General features: G+C 30.0%; 1 protein-coding gene across 1 annotated transcript in view; it reads left to right on the forward strand.

The window, feature by feature from the left end:
• The window catches only part of crh-BP (corticotropin releasing hormone binding protein), a 42,117-nt gene extending 20,014 nt beyond the window's left edge, over window positions 1-22,103 (forward strand). Inside the window, exons 4-7 of the mRNA XM_085488260.1 lie at window positions 1,506-1,725; window positions 3,694-3,875; window positions 12,676-12,784; window positions 15,454-22,103. Coding sequence (XP_085344386.1) covers window positions 1,506-1,725; window positions 3,694-3,875; window positions 12,676-12,784; window positions 15,454-15,587 — 645 coding nt within the window. The 3' untranslated portion in view covers window positions 15,588-22,103. The remainder of the gene's footprint in view (window positions 1-1,505; window positions 1,726-3,693; window positions 3,876-12,675; window positions 12,785-15,453) is intronic.
• The last annotated feature ends 869 nt before the right edge of the window (window positions 22,104-22,972 follow it).

Genomic DNA, 22,972 nt, shown 5'->3' on the forward strand with positions numbered 1-22,972 from the left:
AGATGAAGAACTTGTTACTGCTGCTTGCTTCTCGTTTGATATACGCGACAATAGGCAAAATCCTTGAAAGCTATCTAGATGGAACAACGACGCGTATAAACGAATTGTCGAAGCGCATGTGCCAATTTTATGCAAAAATCGAATCACAAAGTTTTCTCACCCCGATTCACGCGCTTGTTCCCCCTTGTCGCTATTAATGGAAAATTCCTGTAGGGTAGTAAACTTGTGTAAATTCTACGGACGCGCAGTGCACGTCACGTGTCGCGCAGAAGTCAATGTTGTTGCGGAGAACAAGTGTCTAACAATACGAGGAGTGAATTTTCTCAACCCGTCCTTTTGTAATTTCTCCACGTGCGATTGCAACTGCAAATAATATATCGTACTTTAAACTTCAATTTTTCTTTTATTTTCGTGTTCAATTTTGCATCTTTTAAATAACACTTATATTTACAAAAAATTTTTTTTTTACTATTTTAAACCAAACAGAGTACTTTGAACCAGACCTGTTTTTTATAGATTTTTGAATGTTGAAAACGATACTGTAAACCAATTTTCACCATGTCAGGTTCCCGAAATAAAATTGAAATTTAATATACAAAAAAATTTTTTGCGATATTTGAGATTTTTTGTAAAAAAACTTTCCAGCATTAATCTTTTCTTACAAAAAAATTTTAAATATTGCAAAATAATCATTTTTTACATATTAAACCTCAATTTTTTTTTAATTTGACATATTAGTAAAATTTCGTTTCCAGCACCCAAAAAATTTTTAAGAAACACTTTGTCCAGTTTAAAATAATTTTTGACTGAAAACTATAGTGTAATTGATGGAATTTATATAATGTATACTTTTCTCTTTCTCTCTCTCTCTCTCTCACTCTTTCATAAAAACATTTTTAATTAAATTTTTATAATCATATACAGAATGTTAAAAAAAGATTTACATATTTTGCGAGCAGGTATTAGTATTGATCAAAATGAGAAAAAAAGGTCTGATGAACATGAGTCCTACAATTAATATCTTCGAAGATACAGGCTTTCTATTTGAGCTTATTATCTTTTTCTTATTGATTGTATCACCTTTCTATTGTAGTAAACAGAAGAGTACTTACTAGTTTTGCTCTATAGTAATATTTTATAATAACATTACTGATGTAAGATGATATAATCAATATAAGAAAAGGGCAATAAGCTCAAACAAATAAATAGCCTGTATCTTCAAAGATATTAATTTGTAGGACCTATGTTTATTAGCATATTAGACATTTTTTTATTGATCAATACTATACCTATTAATATTTTTTCTTATTTGATCAATATATTACCTGATCTCAAAATATGTACTCTTTTTTTAACACCTTGTATATATGAGAAATAAATTTAATAAAGTACATAAGAGAGAGAAAGAGAACACGCGCTTCTACTTGAACAATTAAGCGATAGGAATTTAATATAAAAAACTTTATATAAAATGATTAAACTTTTAATTAACTTTCATTTGACAGGTAGTTGACGGGTGGGAATTAAACGGTGAATTATTTCCAAACGAGTGCGATCATTCGTTACCGATAAAGGACAGGGTGACGGAGTTCTGCGGTAAGAACAGGTGGTATCATAGCAAGAAGATCTTTACGAGTTCGCAGAACGCTGCGCTTATCCAGTATAGAGTACCTCAGCGTGGAAAAGGCTTTGTCGTATCCGTGAGATATCCAAAAAATCCGAGACGTAAGTATCGTGATGAGAATCAGTATCTTAGAAATAAGTTCGAATTTGTTTGCATAAAATTTCTTCGAACTCTCTAATGATTAATTTAAAAAAAGTACTTTTAAATGGACTCGAACCTAACATAACCTGAAGTTCGAACTTTCTGTAAATACTTCGACAAATCAGAGCAATACATTCGAAATATTTTTAAGCATATTCGAACCTATGTTATCAAATATATGTTCAAATCTTTTTGGGCACTTAGGAGAAATTTTATGTAAAGGTATAAGTATAAGTGAATGAATAGTGGAAACTATTTATACAGGGTGTTCTGTAACTCGCGCTCTACCTGTCAGGTGCAGGTAGAATAGGTCAAACTGAGTAAAAAAGTCCTTTATCATTTTGCGATTTTCTCCTCTTCTTCCCACGATTTCTTCTCACTCGCTGCTTAGCGACCACGTTAGGCCGATGGCAGAGAGCTAAACATAAGCACCGTAGCGTAGACGTAAAGTAAGACAGAGAAAAGACGTAACTACGTAATGCACTACGCGCTTATTCGCGACATGACTTACGTAGTTACGTCTTTTCTTTGTCTTACTTTACGTCTACGCTACGGCGCTTACGTTTAGCTCTCTGCCATCGGCCTAACGTGGTCGCTAAGCAGCGAGTGAGAAGAAATCGTGGGAAGAAGAGAAGAAAATCGCAAAATGATAAAGGACTTTTTTACTCAGTTTGACCTATTCTACCTGCACTTGACAGATAGAGCGCGAGTTACAGAACAACCTGTATAAATAGTTTCCACTATTCATTCACTTATACCTTTACATAATTTCTCCTGTGGGCTGTCCCTTCTCCCCGCGTGCTACCATTCGCGTGGATTGGCTAAAATTTATTAATTAATTTCTTCTTTATTATTGAGAAAATCGCAAAACAGTAAAGGACTTTTTTTACTCAGTTTGACCTGTTCTACCTGCACCTGAAGGATGGGGCGCGAGTTACAGAACATCCTGTATAAGTACTCATGTAAAGTACTTATAAGTATTTATATAAGTACTCAAGTATATACTTTACATGAGTACTTATATAAGTATTTTCCACTATTTATTCCACTTATCTCTAAGTACTCATATAAAGAACTTAAGTACTTATAAGTACTCATATGTAAAGCACTTAAGTACTTATAAGTACTCACTACTTTACATGAGTACTTGAAAATACTTATATAAAAATATATGTGTACACTATTTTTATTAATACAAATTTGCATATTTTCTTTTGATTTGCGATTGTTATTCAATTCTATTTATAAATAATCTCGATCTATTTATAAATAATTTTCAATAATCAATGAAATATTTGAATGTGATATTTTAAATCGAAGTAATAAACACGTCGGAAAATCAATCGCTGTTATCTATTTTCTGAATAGAAACGTGAAGTACCTATAATGCGTACATTAACATTGCAAATTCGTGACCATATCAACGTTTTAGCCCTATAATTCGATTATTCAGGCTTCACGCTTCATTTTAATCGAATAACACCTCGACGTAAGTAGAATCAGTTCTATAGATCAGGCTCTCCTGGTGTAGAACCATCTAATCTACGCTAATAAACCAGAGTGAGAGACAGAGAGAAACCTAAATTATAGCATAGATATGTCGGGACAGAAATATAAAAATGATATTAGGAAGTGGAGTAATATATAGAGTCTTTATCCTTTTCAAGTAAATACGAAGATATACACAGGGAAAAAATACCGTATTCGGTAAGCTCTATCTTACCACGGAATCTAATTTCTTTCCGCGAACAAACACTTAGGTGGAGAGACAAATGATCCAAAGTGACGACAATAATACATTGTCGAGGGGGAACGAGTGTCAGGATCCGATAAATAAAGAGGAAAAAAGCTCAAGCTAATTCTAACACTAAAGCGATTTTAGCATTTCACGTTTTTACGTCTCTTATTTTCTTTTTTCCTCTTCGCAGCCTGCAACGTCTTGTCGGTGAGCACAACAGATCCAGTCACGCTCCGCAATTACGGCCGAGGGATTAACTGCACCCTCCTAGCGGTATATCCTGGTACCGTGGAAGTGATTGCGCTCAATGTCGGCAGCACCAGCTCGTCGCATGGCCTTGCTCGTATGACCGAACCCGGCACTCTGCGCAAAGTAAGTTCTAACTTCGTTCCTCAGTGGTATAAGATGTATTGTAATTAGAGCTCCTATGGCCAGGAACGTGTTTTATAATATACGGATACACGTGTAGTCGTTCTACACGTTACACCTGACACGAGTACACGTGCATTCATGTATTTAAATCTATTTGCAATTTAAAAAATTATTATTTTTTATATTTGAAGACCATACTGTTATTATAAAAAGAAACTTCAAATTTTTAAGATTTTTTATGAAACAATGATAAATAACTTTATTATAATTTTGCTTAATTCTATTTTCGTTATTAAATATATCTATGGTGAATGTGATGTCATAAAATTAATGTAAAATTCAAAATTTTTTACTTATTTATTTATTAATTTTATTGTTTTATTTATTGATTTAGTGTTTTAGTAATTTATTTGTTCCTGTTTTCAAAACAGGTGTTTATACACGTAAATACTAATTACACGTGTAATTCATGCACCCCTGTATACGTGAAATCAATATATAAGGGGCTCTAATTGTGATATTTAATATACAAGGGCTATAATAATAAGCCTATATAATAAGGTTAGGTTAGATTAGGTTCAAAATATACAAACTTATTGAGTAGTTTTGTTTTAATAGTTGTTGTGGACAAGTTTGTGTTTATTGTTTGCAACCGTGGAAAAAGAGCAATATCGGTTAGTGATTTGATTCCTTTTTTTTGGATGGGAAGACGTGTAAGGAAATTAAAATATAATTGCATGCCGTTTATAAGGATCATGCACTTTCGATCGTTTACCATAAGATATTATGGTTCAATATCAGTCATCGCCGAAACAGAGGTCTATTTTGCGGAGACAATAAATCATATTTTTTTGAATAGCTTAAAAGAATTGGAATATCGCTGAACTAACAAGTGTATCGAGCAAAAAGAAAAAATATGTGGATAAATAAATAAAATAAATTAAAAAAAAAATGCGTTTCCCTTCTCTAACACGATGAATACTTATCTCATACAGCCTTCGCACTGTATTTATATTTTTGTAAATATATACAGGGTGAGTCTGATAAAAAATTTATCATATTTTTCTTGAAAACGCGATTAAAGATAGGGGAAGTCATCTATTAAAGCGATACTTTGTAATCCCACCCAGAAATGAATGGGTACGTTTTGGTAAGACACCGCTACCGTAGCGCTACAAAAAACTACAATACATATATAATACTTAAAAAGGCTTTTGACAGTATTGATCATGCGGTGTTAATTAATAAACTGCGTACGTTGGGGATAGATGGAACCATTTTGAAATGGATTTCGAGTTTCATCACGATCAGAGTTCAAGTTGTGAAGTTTGAGGGCTGTTTTTCAAGGGCCATAGACGTTGATTCGATATCATTTCTGGCTGGGGTTAGGTTCTCTATCGTTTATCGTTATCGATAGTATAATAACTTAATCTTTTTATTTTATTACAGTAATTAAAATGTTCATCATGTTTAAAAAATGCAGATATCTCCTGTAGTCTCCGAAGTTAGTCGCGGAAAGTTTGTACATTTTAATTTTTGTATATTATTTCGCAAAAGATATTTTTCGCAAGAAAATATGATATAAAAAGATTTAAAATATTTTTGACGAAATAATCTTACAAAAGTTAGAAGCATCCCAAGTAACAAACCAAAGAACACAACGCAGTCAAAATGACATCATTTTGACGTCATAATTACTCTAAAAACTCACCTTTAAAAAAAGGTAAAAAAAGGCGACCAGTTAAGGGCACGCCATTAACAAAAATTATCCATTGCAAACCCATGTAGAATCCTATCCTATTGGAAACCCATGTAGAATCCTATGAAAAATTAATCATTGCAAACCCATGTAGAATCCTAGGCAAAATTAACCATTGCAAACCCATGTAGAATCGTACCCATTGCAAACCTATGTAGAATCCTATGAAAAATTAACCATTGCAAACTCATGTAGAATCCTATGAAAAATTAACCATTGCAAACCCATGTAGAATTGTATTAAAAATTATCCATTGCAAACTTATGTAGAATCCTACATTGCAAACCCATGTACAATAGAATTGTATGAAAAATTATCGATTATAAACCCATGTACAATCGTAACAAAAGTAATGAAATAAAAAAAAAATTGCGCCAAGTGAAAGTAGAAACTTGTACCAGTGGAAAATTAAAGTTGCAGACATATATAGAGTCGTATAATGAATCAGTAAAAATTTAAATTTGCAAATGTAGAATAGTACCATAAAAAAACTTATCTTTTAAAAAAAAAGATAAACAAGATGCCAAGTCCATGCGCCATGTGAAAAAGAAATAAAAAAATTTTAGTTAAAAAAACTGGGCGCGCTGCTAAGTTTCAAAATTACAATGCACCTTAAAGTAACATTAATTAATTTAAACACAAAACATATTTTAACTGTAATGAGTTTAAAAGTAACAATTTAATTTTAATATTGTTAGAATATTATTTAGCAGCGCTCCCAGTTTTTTTAACTAAAATTTTTTATTTCTTTTTCACATGGCGCGTGGACTTGGCATCTTGTTTATCTTTTTTTTAAAAGATAAGTTTTTTTATGGTACGATTCTACATTTGCAAATTTAAATTTTTACTGATTCATTATACGACTCTATATATGTCTGCAACTTTAATTTTCCACTGGTACAAGTTTCTACTTTCACTTGGCGCAATTTTTTTTTATTTCATTACTTTTGTTACGATTGTACATGGGTTTATAATCGATAATTTTTCATACAATTCTATTGTACATGGGTTTGCAATGTAGGATTCTACATAAGTTTGCAATGGATAATTTTTAATACAATTCTACATGGGTTTGCAATGGTTAATTTTTCATAGGATTCTACATGAGTTTGCAATGGTTAATTTTTCATAGGATTCTACATAGGTTTGCAATGGGTACGATTCTACATGGGTTTGCAATGGTTAATTTTGCCTAGGATTCTACATGGGTTTGCAATGATTAATTTTTCATAGGATTCTACATGGGTTTGCAATAGGATAGGATTCTACATGGGTTTGCAATGGATAATTTTTGTTAATGGCGTGCCCTTAACTGGTCGCCTTTTTTACCTTTTTTTAAAGGTGAGTTTTTAGAGATTATATCATTCATTTTTGTATATTTTTATGACCGGAATAGAACAATTATTAAACATGTTTATCTAAACTTCTTTGCTTAAAATGATGTGTACAATCATATCCTAGAATCCTGATCATTCCTCCTAAAGCACCCTATTTATATAAATTTACCCATATGTGTGTGTGTGTGTGTGTATATGTGTGTGTGTGTGTATATATGTGTGTGTGTGTGTGTGTACTAATGTCGAGCATTTTTTATACATTTTCTATTAAATTTAGATAAAAGTTGCAGGATTTCGAAAAAGAAAAAGTTGACACAGACTTTTTCCTAAACGGCGATTTTCAAGGTTATTTAAAGGTCACTTATATTTTCAAAATAGAATTACCTTAATTTTTCTCATATAAATCGATTTAACTCGCAATATTTACTATAAAAAGTTGTAAAGGTATAATTTTTACATAATCTTACATAAACTTCGAAATATTACAAATATTTTATTTTATGAAATATTTTAGTTTATGTAAAATTATGTTAACTATCTTTTAAATTATTCACTTTTAGCCATCTTACCCTTACAACCTTTTATAGTGAATATTGCAACAAATTGGTTTATATATATAATATATATATAACATCAGTTATTATTAATTGATGTTTACATTTATTTTTAGACTTACTAGAGCTCAAATGCTCCACATTTTTTGCAAAAACTGTTTATTCTACAGATTTCAAATATGCTTTTAAATGATGATTGAATATTTCCTTTTTTAATTATTTTTATTATTATTTTTCAATCTTAATCAACTTTTATAACTTTATGCCAGCACGATACAAATACATGTGTCTTTATTTTTTTTATTATTTTCATTATTATTTTTCAATCTCAATCAACTTCTATAACCTTATGCCAGCAGGATACAAATACATGTATGTCTTTATTATTGTATCAACTCTTGTCTTTTCCATGTAACCATGTCTTCATAGTTTGAATTATCCCTTCATCTTCTCAATCTTTCGCAGAGATTTAATTAATTAAATACACTTCACATGAAATAAAGTTTGCTGGAAGATATACAGCAAACGATAACTGTAAAAACATGATTACGTGGAAAGAACAAGAGTTGGTACAGTAAAGGCAAGTAAGTAAGTACATGTAATGTATCGTATTGGCATAACGCTATATCCGCGGAGCAGATAATGTGGCTGTAGAGGTAGTCTGCAGTGCAGCTAATGTGGACGTAGATGTTGATTGAGATAATTGTCTAATATAAAATAGAATTTAAAAATTTAGTTTAAAAAGCTGTTGCATATATAAATAAAGTTTATTTTTTCTAAATTTGGAATATGTTTAATTAATTAATTTTTTAAGTCTATAAAAAGTCTATGTTTAATAAATTTTTTAAGTCTGTATTCAATAATTTTATTCATTTGATAAATACATGTATGTCTTTATTTTGATATGTTTAATATAATTAGAAATTCATTATTAATTAGATATGTAAACTATAAATTCATATATAATATTTGAAAATATATGTGAATATTTAAATTTTTATCTTCTCCTTCCTCTCCTTCAATCTCTTTAATATCAATATGTGTATGTGTGTACACGCGCGCGCATTTGTACGTATTTATTTAATTATTGGATAGTTGAGAGTACTTAATTGATAAAAAATTATGACAATAATAATCCTTGTTTTTTTTCTTATTATTTACTCAGATTTTTTTGTCTATCTTATAAGATAAACACTTTAGAGATTGAATATTTCAAGTAAACTAATTGTAAGTAAATTTCACATTAATGCATATAGATGTTTAATCATGAATGTACTAAATAAGTACACAAGACGAACAGTGAGTGAGTGAGTGAGAATGAGAGAGAGTGTGTGTGTGTGCGTGTGTGTGTGAGAAAGAGAGAGAGAGAGAGAGAGAGAGAGAGAGAGAGAGAGAGAGAGAGAGAGAGAGAGATAGCGGTGCGTAGGGATCGTGCCTCAGCGTGCTCTATGTTCTCTCTTGTCCTCTTTCTCGTTCTGTCTCGTTCTCTTTTCCGCTTTCTCTCTCTTTCTCTCTTTCTCTCTCTCTCTTCCTCTCTCTCTTCTCCTCTCTCTCTCTCTCTCTCTCTTCCTCTCTCTCTCTCTCTCTTCTCTCTCTCCTCTCTCTCCTCTCTCGCCTCTCTCGCTCTCCCTCTCTCTCTCCTCTCTCCTCTCTCTCTCTCTCTCTCGTTCTCTTCTCTCTCTCGTCTGCTCTCTCTGCTTCTCTTTCGCTCTTCTCTTTCTCTTTCTCTTCTCTCTGTTCTCTCTTTCTCTTTCCTCTTTCCTCTTTCTTCTCTTCTCTTCTCTCTTCCTCTCTCTCTCTCTTCTCTCTTCTCTCTCTCCTCTCTCTCTCTCTCTCTCTCTCTCTCCTTCTCTCTCTTTCGCTCTCTCTCTCTCTCTCTCTCTCTCTCTCTCTCTCTCTCTCTCTCCTCTCTCTCTCTCTCTCTCTCGCTCTCTCTCTTCTCTCGCTCGAGATAGAGTTTCGCCCAACATAACCCCCGCACTCTGCCGATATGGCGGAGCGCCACTATCGCCATCTGTTGTAAAACGTGCGAGATGGACAAAATTACCACTACATGCATCTTGCATGTGTTGTGTACGTGTGATATATGTGTGCGCATGTGTTGTATACGTGTGAATACGTGTAGCACGATACTACTATGTATGCGTGGTCGATGATGATAATGATGATAATGATGACGGGGACGTTTCTTAATAGAAATTTTTCATATTTCGACTTTGCATTTATATATCTCTGCTTACAAATCACGTAGAGCAGAAATAAAGACACTTTTATTATATAATTCGAACTCAATCTATCGATTAAGTCTAGTATAAACTCGATTGCTTCAGCCATTATTGAGGATTCGAAATATTATAAAGACTCAAATGTCCGACTCGCGTTAAGATACACGGTGTCTCCGCTACGCCCTTAACTGGTCGCGAGACACTACCGTGTCTCTTGATGTCACGATAGAAAGTCAATATGATGAGTTTTAGTTTCAAAATTTGACTATTTGTTGACGTCAAGAAAACATGAAAAAGACATCCTATTGTAGTAATATAGGAACCAAAGCGGTCTAAGAGCCAGAGTACAGACTTTTGCATAATGCATAAGAGAATCAACTAATTAGAATCCTTCATTTCTATCTTCAGGATTCAGAAAGCTTTTTGTTAATATAGACATGTCCGGATCAACTTGGCGAACAAATCATAAAATCAATTTATTATAAATCATAAAAAATCAATTTAAATAAAATTTTGGAAAAAATTATTTTATTAGAGAGTAAGTGTTCAAAATGTTCGCCAAGTTGATCCGGACATGTCTATATTAACGAAAAGCTTTCCAAGCAGCAAATTGACGGCCAATTTTGACCACAAAGAGACCAATGAGACGTCCTAGTTATATAGGTCCTATGAGACCCGAAAATGACGTCGAATGTCACATCCATGAGACGTCATTTTCTAACGTCTTCTTGACGTCATTTTCTGACGACTTATTGATGTCATTTTGATGTCATTTTGACGTCTTATTAACGACATAATATGACGAATATAAGACTTAAATCGATGAAATTTTTATAATTTTAACAATTAATATACACATCTACACATATACATATATACACAGTATCAGTTATAACCCATAGTAAGAAATCTCATTCAACAAATATAAATATATATTTGATAATATAAAATATAAAAATTTAAAGTATATTTGACAATAGAAGAATGCCTTAATAAATAAATTTACGCACATGTACGTAAATTTATTTGTTAAAAAATCATTCTTCTGTTGCCGAGTACACTTTACATTAGAAGAATATATTTATGATACTATATATATATATAAATTAAGATAATTATATTAATAAATAAATTAAGATAGTTTTATTTTTAAAAAATTAGATTGTCTTTTGAATAACATTGAATTTTAGTTAAAATTTAAGATTATCAATTCGAAAACATGTTTAAATAAAAAATATATAAAAAATATTACGTTTTAGAAAACAATGTTTTTAACAAAGTTGTTCGGTTTTGAGAGGAAAAGAAGTGATAATCTTGAATTTTAACTCTAGTAAGGTTATTTTTCAAGATCACTTAAAGGTCAATCTAGATTTTTAAATGGAACAATTAGAATGACTCTATTTTAAAAATTTTCTATTAAAAAGTTAATTTTTTAAAATATAAATCGATCCAATTCACAATATTTATCATCTTAATATTTGTCATCTTATCCCTATAAAACTTTTTATGATAAATATTGTGAAGAATCGATTTATATGAAAAAATTAACATGGTCTTATTTTAATAAAATTAAGTTGATCTATTTAACCTTGAAAAATAACTTTGTTTAAAATTCAAAATTATCAACCTTTTTTCCCAAAAAATCTTGTAATTTTTACATGAAATGTTTTCTCGTTACAGTCATAATTTCCGAAATATTTGATTATATTGATTAAAATAAGGTATATTAAGGATACGTTTTTTATACTGTATATACTTTTATATATATTATTTTTATACTATTTAATTTATGTAATATACATATTTAACATTATATAATAATATATTTATATTAAATATAAATTAAATATAATAATATTTAAAATATAAAATATTTAATTTATATATAATAAATATATTTAATAAATTAAAAGAAATAAATATTGTAGGCCAACTAAACGAGCAAAATTACATAAGATATAAAGATTTATTAATAATTAAATTCTCATTCCATTAGAGAAACAATATACAACGTAAACGTTTCGACTGCATAGACATTTGTTTACGTTGTATATTGTTTCTCTAATGGAATGAGAATTTAATTATTAATAAATCTTTATATCTTATGTAATTTTGCTCGTTTAGTTGGCCTACAATATTTATTTCTTTTAATTTTGTTAATTTATACGAGCTTTTCATCAATTAATTTTTATATTTAATAAAATATAATATGATTAAAAAAGTTCATACAATCTTTCGGCTCTGCTAAATTTAACCAATATTTAAATCTCAATAAGAGTTAGCTATGAGAGCCAGGGCGCGATTAATAATGTAATTTTTGTGATAATTAAATTTTATTTGTTTAATTTTTAAATATCTGCGCCTTATTAACCGCGTCCTGGTTCTCATAGCTAACTCTTATTGAGATTTAAATATTGGTTAAATATATTTAATATATATAATATATAAATATATATAATATATATAATTTATATATATATATATATATATATATATATATATAAATTAAATTTAATAATATATAATTTATATTTATAAGACGTTCCGTATCTAGCGAATTATTAATATACAGTTAGATTTCCGACGTCATTTAGAGACGATTTTTCCTCGGCGAAAATGTCGAGGGAGGTCATCAATTTTTGCATGGTTCCAATTTTTGCCGTCATGTATCTCTTTGTAACTAAGCCTTCAATTAAAATTCTATTAAAGTGAACTCTATCTAAAATTATCTAAAGAATGTGATTGTTAATATTTGTTTCTACAAGGCTTAGTTTGCGAAAAATCCTTTATTTTTAAATCATTAGTGCCTCAACATTTTTATTGAGGAAAAATCGTCTCCAAATCAAATCAGGGATCTACTATAAATTTTAGTGATTTACTGGGTACGGGACACCCTGTATATTATATTAATTTATATTTTTTCAGTGCAACACGAAAGGTTCTCCGGATGAAGTACAAATCGGAGGCAGCCGTAACTTGGACACAACAAAGCTCGACATAATCGACTCTCTCTGCGGCATTGACTCCAACCCAAGTGAGAAATATTTTATATTTATAACAAGTCGTGATTGAAAAAACATCATCCTCTGGAATAGAATGTAACAATAAGATATCAACAAATTTAACAAATTTAAATAATAAGATATCAAATTCCTAATACATAATTGCACACATTGTCATTTTTGCCATACGTTAATATTTATTTAACATTATTGAGGTATAATATATACAGTGTTTGTTGTTATCTAAATAAAATTATACAGATGATCATCTAGATGAAACTTTGGCTTATCTTTATATCTCTATCTTGGTTGAAAAAAAGTTGCTTTATTAAATTATCTAGAATTTTTAGATAATTTTGATTTAGAATCATAAATTATAGCACATAAAAATACTTAAATAGTAGAATTTAAGCAGTAAATGATAAAAATTTATAAATAAAAATATGAATACATATATTTGTATATTCTTTTTATAATCAATATAGTGGAAGAGGCCAACATAACGAGCATTAAATAGGATGTTAGAATCTGAAATTTATTTAGTATATTCTACAAGCATTGTTAAACCGAAAAAGTATTAATCGAATCGGACAAATCATAAATTTACAGAATCTTACATAAAAGAATTATCTAATACGTAGACGTTTCGACTACACGCAGTCTTCTTCAGTGTTACATAAAATATCAAGTCATATCTTAACCGCTATTACAGAAATTAATATCTTATCGAATTAATAATGTTAGAAATATGTCACGTGTCGCAATGTGTCATGTCTGATGTTTCGTCCATGAATCCTTTTGTGTAGAGATCGCTCTTAAGCTATAAAATGCTTCCCGTGAAGTTTCTTCGTTTTTTTGCGAGAAATGGTTAATAACGGTATGCACTGCGTACAATCAAGTCAATTAATAATCGGTCACAATTTATAAAAACTTACGTAATTGTTCGGTTTACTTTTACATTTCTTTGTACTGATTTCACGTTTTTTAAAAATTTTATAAAAACTTTATAACTGTTAGTTCGGTAAGATATCTGATTTCCAACTGTATCAAATCAACAAGCTAAGAGTGTTTATATACATATATTAAGTTATTATGTAAAAAATGTTGATGTCTTGTTTGTCTTTTTAGTAATCTATCGTCTGTTTGTTAACATGTTTAAAACATGTCAAAATAAGCCTCACTGAGTAGCTCGGTATCATTGTTGGAATTAAGGCCATTTTTTTGCTCTTTAATATGTAACATCTTAGAGACAAGTCTCTTATGATAATTACTTTCCCTGTCTTAAATCTTTATATTATTCCAATCAATATTATGGCGACTATTTAGTGGGCTACAGATATCTTAATAAACTAGACAAAATCATTAAGACACAAAAAGATAAAAATGAACAATCTTTTCATTCAAACGTTGTGTATAAGATCGGCTGCAAAGATTGCAACGCCTCATATGTAGGCCAAACGAAGAGACAATTACATACTCGGTTGAAGGAACATAGGAATAATATTAAATTAGACTCGACAAGGCACTCGGTAATTTTGGAACACATAGTAAAAGAACACCATAATATTGATTGGAATAATGTCAAGATTTTAGACAGGGAAAGTAATTATCATAAGAGACTTGTCTCTGAGATGTTACATATTAAAGAGCAAAAAAATAGCCTTAAATCCAACAATGATACCGAGCTGCTCAGTGAGGCTTATTTTGACATGTTTTAAACATGTTAACAAACAGACGATAGATTACTAAAAAGACAAACAAGATATTAACATTTTTTACATAATAACTTATTATTGTATATAAACACTCTTAGTTTGTTGATTTGATACAGTTGGAAATGAGATACCTTACCGAACTAACAGTTATAAAGTTTTTATAAAATTTTTTAAAAAACGTGAAAATCAGTACAAAAAAATGTAAAAGTAAGCCGAACAATTACGTAAGTTTTTATAAATTGTGACCGATTATTAATTGACTTGATTATACGCAGTGCATATCGTTATTATTAACCATTTCTCGCAAAAAAAACGAAGAAACTTCACGGGAAGCATTTTATAGTTTAAGAGCGATCTCTACACAAAAGGATTCATGGACGAAACATCAGACATGACACATTGCGACACGTGACATATTTTTAACATTATTAATTCGATAGGATATTAATGTAATGTAATAGCGGTTAAGATATGACTTGATATTTTATGTAACACTGAAGAAGACTGCGTGCAGTCGAAACGTCTACGTATTAGATAATACTTTTATGTAAGATTCTGTAAATTTATGGTTTGTCTGATTCAATTAATACTTTTTCGGTTTAACAATGCTTGTAGAATATATTAAATAAATTTCAGATTCTAACATCCTATTTAATGCTCGTTATGTTGGCCTCTTTCACTATATTGATTGTTTAAACAATACACGAGCAAATATTAAATTCATATTAATCCTTTTTATAATTAACTTTTTTATAATTGTGTTTACATAAACAGTCTTAAAAATTATCTAGATGAATCGCCATATAATTTTATCTTTTATCTAGATATAGTATTTAAAATCATCTTCATCTTATCTAAGATGAATTTACATATTTTTATCTTTTCTTTCTAGCTAATTTTAAAATCATCTAAGCACAACATCGAATATATATATATACATAATTTAATTAGATATTTTATTAGATAAAATTGTTCTCTTATTTCAGATATCAAAGCACTTGTGCCGTATGATGTAACAGTCGTGCGACTAATATCGAGCGGTTACTGCGATAATTCGGTGACAGTGGCAATAAGATCGATGATAGATAACGATATCCTGGAGGCTTCTGCTCTTATTTAAAATTACTGCTTCATATAAAAAATTTCGTCTCGTTCCGTCGCATTTACTATGTATTTATTCTTGACGTTTATCTTCGTATAATGATGGAACACAACACTGTAGGAAACTGACGTCGTAAGACATCAAAATGACGTATTCACAGAAAAAAGGAATCCTATATATTTTTAGTATATTTTTATTCTTGAACACTATTTGATTCATTTAAGCATAGAATGCTCTTTGTAATCACAAATCTTTATTTGTCTTCATAATAAATAAGTTTGTGTGAAGTATATTTTATCCTTAAGTTTTATTATAGTCTTGTTTTAAAAATCATGGTTATATGGTAAAAACAAACCTAGTCACATTTGAACTAAGAATTACAATATATACTTGAAAGTACTGCTTATATCCAATGCTCACTTGTCCTTGCAATACTTGATTTTAAATTGAAGTAAATTTCAGTTTCAACCAAGAATATTTTGCATTATTTATATTTGGCGCTATTATAAGGATAAAATATACTTGAATCAAAGCATATTTGCATTTTTTCAAGGATACTGTTTTTTCTGTGTTGCTATTATCTGAATAACATCGGAAAGAGAAGAATGAAGAGGGTTGTTGTGTAGAATGTAACCGTAGTTTTTAGCTTATATCGTAAATTTATGTTGCATGTTAAATAATGGTTGTCGTATGAGAAGAGACGACAGAGAGCGGGGAGAGGGGAGAGGGAGAGAGAAAGGGAGGGGGAGGGGGAGAGAGAGAGAGAGAGAGAGAGAGAGAGAGAGAGAGAGAGAGAGAGAGAGAGAGAGAGAGAGAGAGAGAGAGAGAGTTTCTATTTAGGACAAAATATTTTCTCTCTACTTACATTTTCTTGTATTCTTCGATATAACAATTTTATTTACTTCATAGAACCAAGCTATTGTAAAGTAAAATAGATCATTTTGGATATTTTTCGATTTCGAACGCTAAAGACGCTTTTAAACCTTGGATTTTGTCGGTATTTTTTCTTTAAAATAGAAGTTTCTTTCCTAAAAATTTTCTATATAAGTAACATACACATCGTGCAGAATTTCGAGATATGTTAAAAGCCAAAAAGTGGCTTTCCTGGCAGGGAATAGACGATCAAATAAAAAAAATTTTTTTCTCAAAAATAATACATATCTAGGGTTTTTTGGTTTTGCCGATTCCAATTATGAGCATAAATTTATGAAATTTTGAGACTAAAATAATGACACCATGTTTGAATAAAAATTAAATATATAAAATTGAATGCCAATATAAACGTATACATACGTTTATGCAGAGCTTTTGGACCGACTTTTGGAACAGATGGACTTACGCGGGCATCAGAGTATCAGTCACATATTGCGTAGATTAGATATATACAGCATGTATGTATGTAACTTACACAATGTGTGACTGATATTCCGATACTCGCGCAAGCTCATCTATTCCAAAAATCAGTCCAAAAGCTCTGCATAAGCGTATGTATATGTTTATATAGATATTCAATTGTATGCAGAGCTTTTGGACCGACTTTTGAAACAAATGGGCTTGCGCGGACATCGGAGTATCAGTCACATATTGCGTAGGTTACATACATATATCTGTTTCAAAAGTCGGGCCAGAAGCTCTGCATAAGCGTTTCTATACATTTATATTGATATTCGCAATTTTATAATCAGTTTATATTCAAAGATATGGTATCATTATTTTTAGTTTCAATATTTCATAAATCTGTGCTCATAATTAGAATCAGTGCTATACCAAAAACCTCTAGATACACTTATTTTTGAGAAAAAAATTTTTTTATTTGACCGTCCGCTCTCTGCCGCGAAAGCCACTTTTGTGGCTCTGTACAAATCTCGAAATTCTGCACGATGTATACCTATTACTTATATATATAAATTTTTGGGGAAGAAAAACCTCTATTTTAATGAAAAAATACCGGCAGTCTAAGGATTAAATAATAACATATATTATGAAGATCGTATAATTAATTTTATCATTGAAAATATTATTTCAATTTACTATAATTAATACAATATTTTATTACGTAGACGTTTCAAATAAGAATTATTTTGCATTTATCTTATACATATACAAGGTAGACAAAATAAAGCGTTACGAATTTTTATCTCTAAAAATAATCTTTAAAAAATAATTAATATCAGGCTATAAAGTGCTCGTGTGGCAGAAAGAGCAACTGATCATGAATGAAAATAAAGTAATCAGATCATAGATTCGTAAAGTCGATTTATAAAAAAAAATATTGTGTTCGTATAATTTTTTAAATTATCCTACGTTTCGGTTCTTCTTTTCGCTCATCTTCAGTGTATAACAAACATTACAATATATAAATAAAGCGCGGAAATTAAAAACGTGTTCGCAATACCGAACAAAACGCACAACCGATTAACAGCAGAGGTACAGCAATGGGAGCGGTGCTGATTTTGGGTGAAAAAAAACTAACCGAATTAGTCTGCAGCAACTAAGAATGTTACCACCTCGATTGATAGGCCGGGAGTACAAACGCAGATAACGTCGGTCTTACACAATCAAATTCACAAAGAATTATAATGTAAAATAAAATGTTTACATTATTGTTAACAATAATGTCTCTATTATTTTACATTATGACTCGCTGCGAGTTTGATTGTGTAAGACCGACCGTCAAATTTTTACATCTTAAGGCAACGAACGTTCGACAATTTATCTGCGTTTGTACTCTCGACCGAACAATCGGGGGAAGCGCATTTTTAGTTGCTGCAGTCGAATTCGGGTTTTTCCGCCTAAGATCGGGACCGCTCAAATTGCTGTACTTCTGTTAATATATAATCGGTTACTTTTGTCCGGTGTTACACAAACAAACTTTTAATTTCTGCGCTTTATTATATGTATATTGTAATGTTTGTTATATACACAGGGGCGAATAGTGACTTTTCGAGGCCTGATGCTAATACTATTTTAGGGGCCTTTTTTCCTGGTCTACCGGCGCATAACTCGTAAGTATCAGTTCAGAGTTGTTTGGGGGCCTCCCTCTCATTGGGGGCCCTGATGCTTAAGCATCATAAGCCTTTATATCTATAAATCCATCCTTGTATACATGCTGAAGATGAACCAAAGAAGGACCGAAACGTACGATGATTTATATAAATCGATACAAAAACGATATTCTTTTATAATCGATTAAGCGAATCTATGAACTCTCTCCATAATCAGTTACTTTATTTTCACTCGTGATTTTTTGGGCTCTTTTTGCCAAGCGAGCTCCTCTAATTTAATATAATATATTAATTATTTTTTGAATATTTTTAGAGATAAAAATTTGTAACACTTTAATTTTGTCCACCCTGCATATGTATATGATAAATCCAAAGTAAATATTTTTATTTAAAACACCTTCGTAATGAAGTATTGTATTAATTAAGGTACACGTAATATTGAAATAATATTTTTGATGATAAATTAATACGATCTTCATAATATATGTTATTTAAATAAGTATATATATATATATATATATATATATGTATAAATGTCTTTGTAATTGCTTAATAATTATGATTTTATAAGACATAATCGAAATACTTTATATCTTATATTATCATCTCAAGGAAAATATTTTCAGTTTCCAGATCATAATCTTTCTATATTTTTCGCTCTCTCTCTCTCCATAATCAGGGGCGGATTTATATAGAAGTTTGTGATGCTTAAAATATTTGAGAACAAAATTTTTTTTAAAAGTACAGTTTTGTTTAAATGTATCGCAAATTGCGCTGGTTTACCATAGCCATAACTCGTAAGTGTCGGTTCGGAGTTGTTTGGTGGCTCCCTTCTTATTAAGAGCCTCCAAACTGAAAGTATCAGGGCCACCAATAAGAAGGGGGCTCCCAAACAACTCCGAACCGACACTTACGAGTTATGACTACAGTAGACTAGCGCGATTTGCGACACACTTTTATAATTTTCTGTTCTATCTAGATAATATTGAAATATTAACAGCAGGGTTACAATAACGTCAAAAAATGACAAAACATTACCATTTGTAATTTTCATTTTTGCCCGGAAAAAGAGCCCCTAATTTTATAGCATCAGGCTCCGAAAGGTCACTATCCGCCCCTGTCCATAATTATTATTTTTTGATTGTAAAGATAATAAAAATTGATAAAATCTTACAATAAAATTATATGATTACATAAGTATAATAATGCATCTCTTCAATTTATATTCCAATACGCACAAGTTTATTATAATGTACAATTAATTTATTTTTAATTTATTTTTTTTCATCAATTTAATGATTTAACTAATTAATTTAAAAGAATTTATTTTTACTAATTTAAAGATGCTTTGCAAAGATTCTAGTTACTAATATTCACGCTTATTGTAATATTTGCGATAGTATAACTCTTCATATAATCTTTCCATAATCAGCAATAGATAAGTTTAAATATTTAAATATAATTTAATGGAAAGATTTACAATTTCACTTCAAGTACTTCGTACTTTAATCTAAAGAAGTTCAAAAATATATAATATATATATATATATATATATATATATATATATATATATATATACGCAAGATAATATACGACATTGACAGAGAGAATAAACAGAAAATAAAATCACGGATTCGTTCAAGAAAGAAGCACAGAATTTTAACGCATAAAAAAATGAAATATACATACAATTGAAAAATTTAATTTTCTGCTTGATGGTCTTTTTGAACACTGATCTATGTGAAGATCATAATTTACATGATATAGTCATGAGACATGATTCGCGGACCTTATTGTTAGTGATTGATGTATAATAAACAATAGATATGTGTGAACGATGTTCAAAACATTATCCGAAAGTGTTTTTGGAAGAAACCTGTTTTAATTCAAGTTATTATATTAATAGATTATTTTGCATTGAACTTACGCGATGTCGAAGCGAGAAAGTATTTGCGTATACAGAAATTCCACATTATTATACTTTTAAAAAAGAAAAAATGAATGGTAGAAATGTATCACACTGGATCAAACCAAGTAATTATTATAATTGTATAAGTCGAATGTATTCGGTTAGTTCCACACAAACATAATTATTTCATTTACGTTTACTTTTACTGTACGGTTACTTTCATTTTTACTATAAAAGGAGTTACGAATTTTAACAATTTAAGATAGAACTGTAAATGGAGAAACTTATCAATCATTTTCAGAAACATGTTTAGCTTTGGGCCTAATTGAAGATGATGATGAATAGAAACGAGTTATGAATGAAGCTGTCGGATGGATGATGCCACGACAGTTTTGTAAATTATTTGTATACGCATTTTATTACATTGTCAGCCGTTACATCCTAAAGAACTTTGTAAATATCAATGTCAAAAGACAGCACATTATGCACATTTTTTTTATTTATAAGCTCGAAAAAACTTTTATGACTATAATACTTTTTTATATGTTATTGTTTCATTAGTTGTACATAAATATATACAACTATATACTTTTTGAGGTATGCCCATATTAGAGTCCGACCAAAATCATTTTTTTAGTTTCGGCCGAAACCGCGAAAACGAATATTCGGTTTTCTTTTAGTTTCGGCCGAAATCAAAACCGAAATTTTTGTGAGGAACAAATCTTTACAAAGATTGTATATTAAAAAGTGAAATTCATTACTTTTAAAATTTAATGTAATATCCCAAGGAGAACAAAAAAGTCAAAATGACGTCATATTGACTAAATTTATGTCATCTTTTGGTCAATATTTAGTCAATATGACGTCAAATTGACATCATTTTGACCTTCTATTCTCTTTGGGATAAGATTTTATTAAATATCTTATTAAAATATAAAAATATTCCTCAAATACTTAAACAATACAAAATAATATACGATAAAATATTATTAATGAGTTACAACTTGTGACTTGTACAGTTTCGGTTTCGTGGCCGAAACTCTCCTTCAATTTCAACCGAAATCGAAATCAATCGAAATTTTAATTTTTGGCCAAAATTGGCCATAAATGAAACCGGAATCGTAATTTCGATCGGACTCTAAATTGCCCATAGGTATTTTTTCTCATAACATGATTGTTTGCGCATTTTTCTTTTTCTTCTTTTTTAAAGCTTTATATGCTCTGGATAATATGGATCGAACACGTTACGTGATATAATAAGTAAAGATTTATCATTTGATGGAAAAATTGTCATATTAGGCGGTGATTTCTTTGACGTACCTATATCAGACTGCTGTCACATGTGACCTATTTCAATTGCACGCATTTACACCACATTTCTAATTTCGCGCACTTTTACGTCACTGCGCATGCTCAAATGTATCTACATCATGTTGATATGACAGATTTCCTAACCACGTAACTGTAAATTTAATTGTTAGGTTACGTCCAAACCTTTCTCTTCGAGGAAAATGTTACTTAAAAAATTATAGTGTACGTTACGTGCATTACAAATTTTCAGTAAAATCTTCCTCGAAGACGTTTAATTTGGAACGTAACTTTAATAACTTTTTTCCTAATCGAGAGCGACAATTTTAACTTTCAGATTCATATTTTCACATCAAAATAGACAAAATTGTGAAGTTTCAACAAAATCGGTGCGAGAAAGCCCCTCTTTTTCATAATTACCAATTTTTGCCGTTATGGTTCCTACATATAATAAAGTCGACGAAAATTTTTTTGTACATTATATAGACTGACGAATTATTATATTTACACGTACGTATATTTAACGGTCATAATGAACATTATTAAAGTATCATAATTATCATTATTAAAGTACATAATGAAATTATTAATAATCAACGTATAACCCGCACACGTGGCTTTCAACACAAGTGGAAATTAAACTAGCTTGTGGGCAGGTATTTTGGGCGATAAATACATTATTGCTCCCATGCATTATTCTCCAAACGGCTATAACTTATTCGTCATATTAACGGTGTATGTACATGCATTATGATCTTAAAATAAATATTATATTTAGGTTGTTTTTTCTATGGAGGGAATTATTTATCGGGTAAAACAAACCTGATCACTAGAAAGTGTATAAAATGTCTAATAAACTATTGATAGTTATAACAAAAATATAGTTTTATCGAACCTCTATTTTGTACGTAATTTCGTCAGAAAAAATGGTATTATTTTTAACTTCGTCACTCGCGTGTATGTAATTCCGTCATAGAATATTGTATAGTTTTCAATCGTCACTACGTAATTCCGAGAAAACTAATTTTATCACAAATAATGACTTTTTATTAATAATCAGTCTTGTTTAAATTTGCTTACAAATAACAAAATTGTTTTTCTTATACCTATATATTATCACCATCGTTTCAGTATTATTAATCAACATTTAAGTATAAACCATATAAAATCAATTATTATAT

The sequence above is a fragment of the Nylanderia fulva genome, unplaced genomic scaffold, assembly GCF_048542155.1.
Source record: "Nylanderia fulva isolate GAGA-0341 unplaced genomic scaffold, ASM4854215v1 Scaffold67, whole genome shotgun sequence".
NCBI classification, from domain to species: Eukaryota; Metazoa; Arthropoda; class Insecta; order Hymenoptera; family Formicidae; genus Nylanderia; species Nylanderia fulva.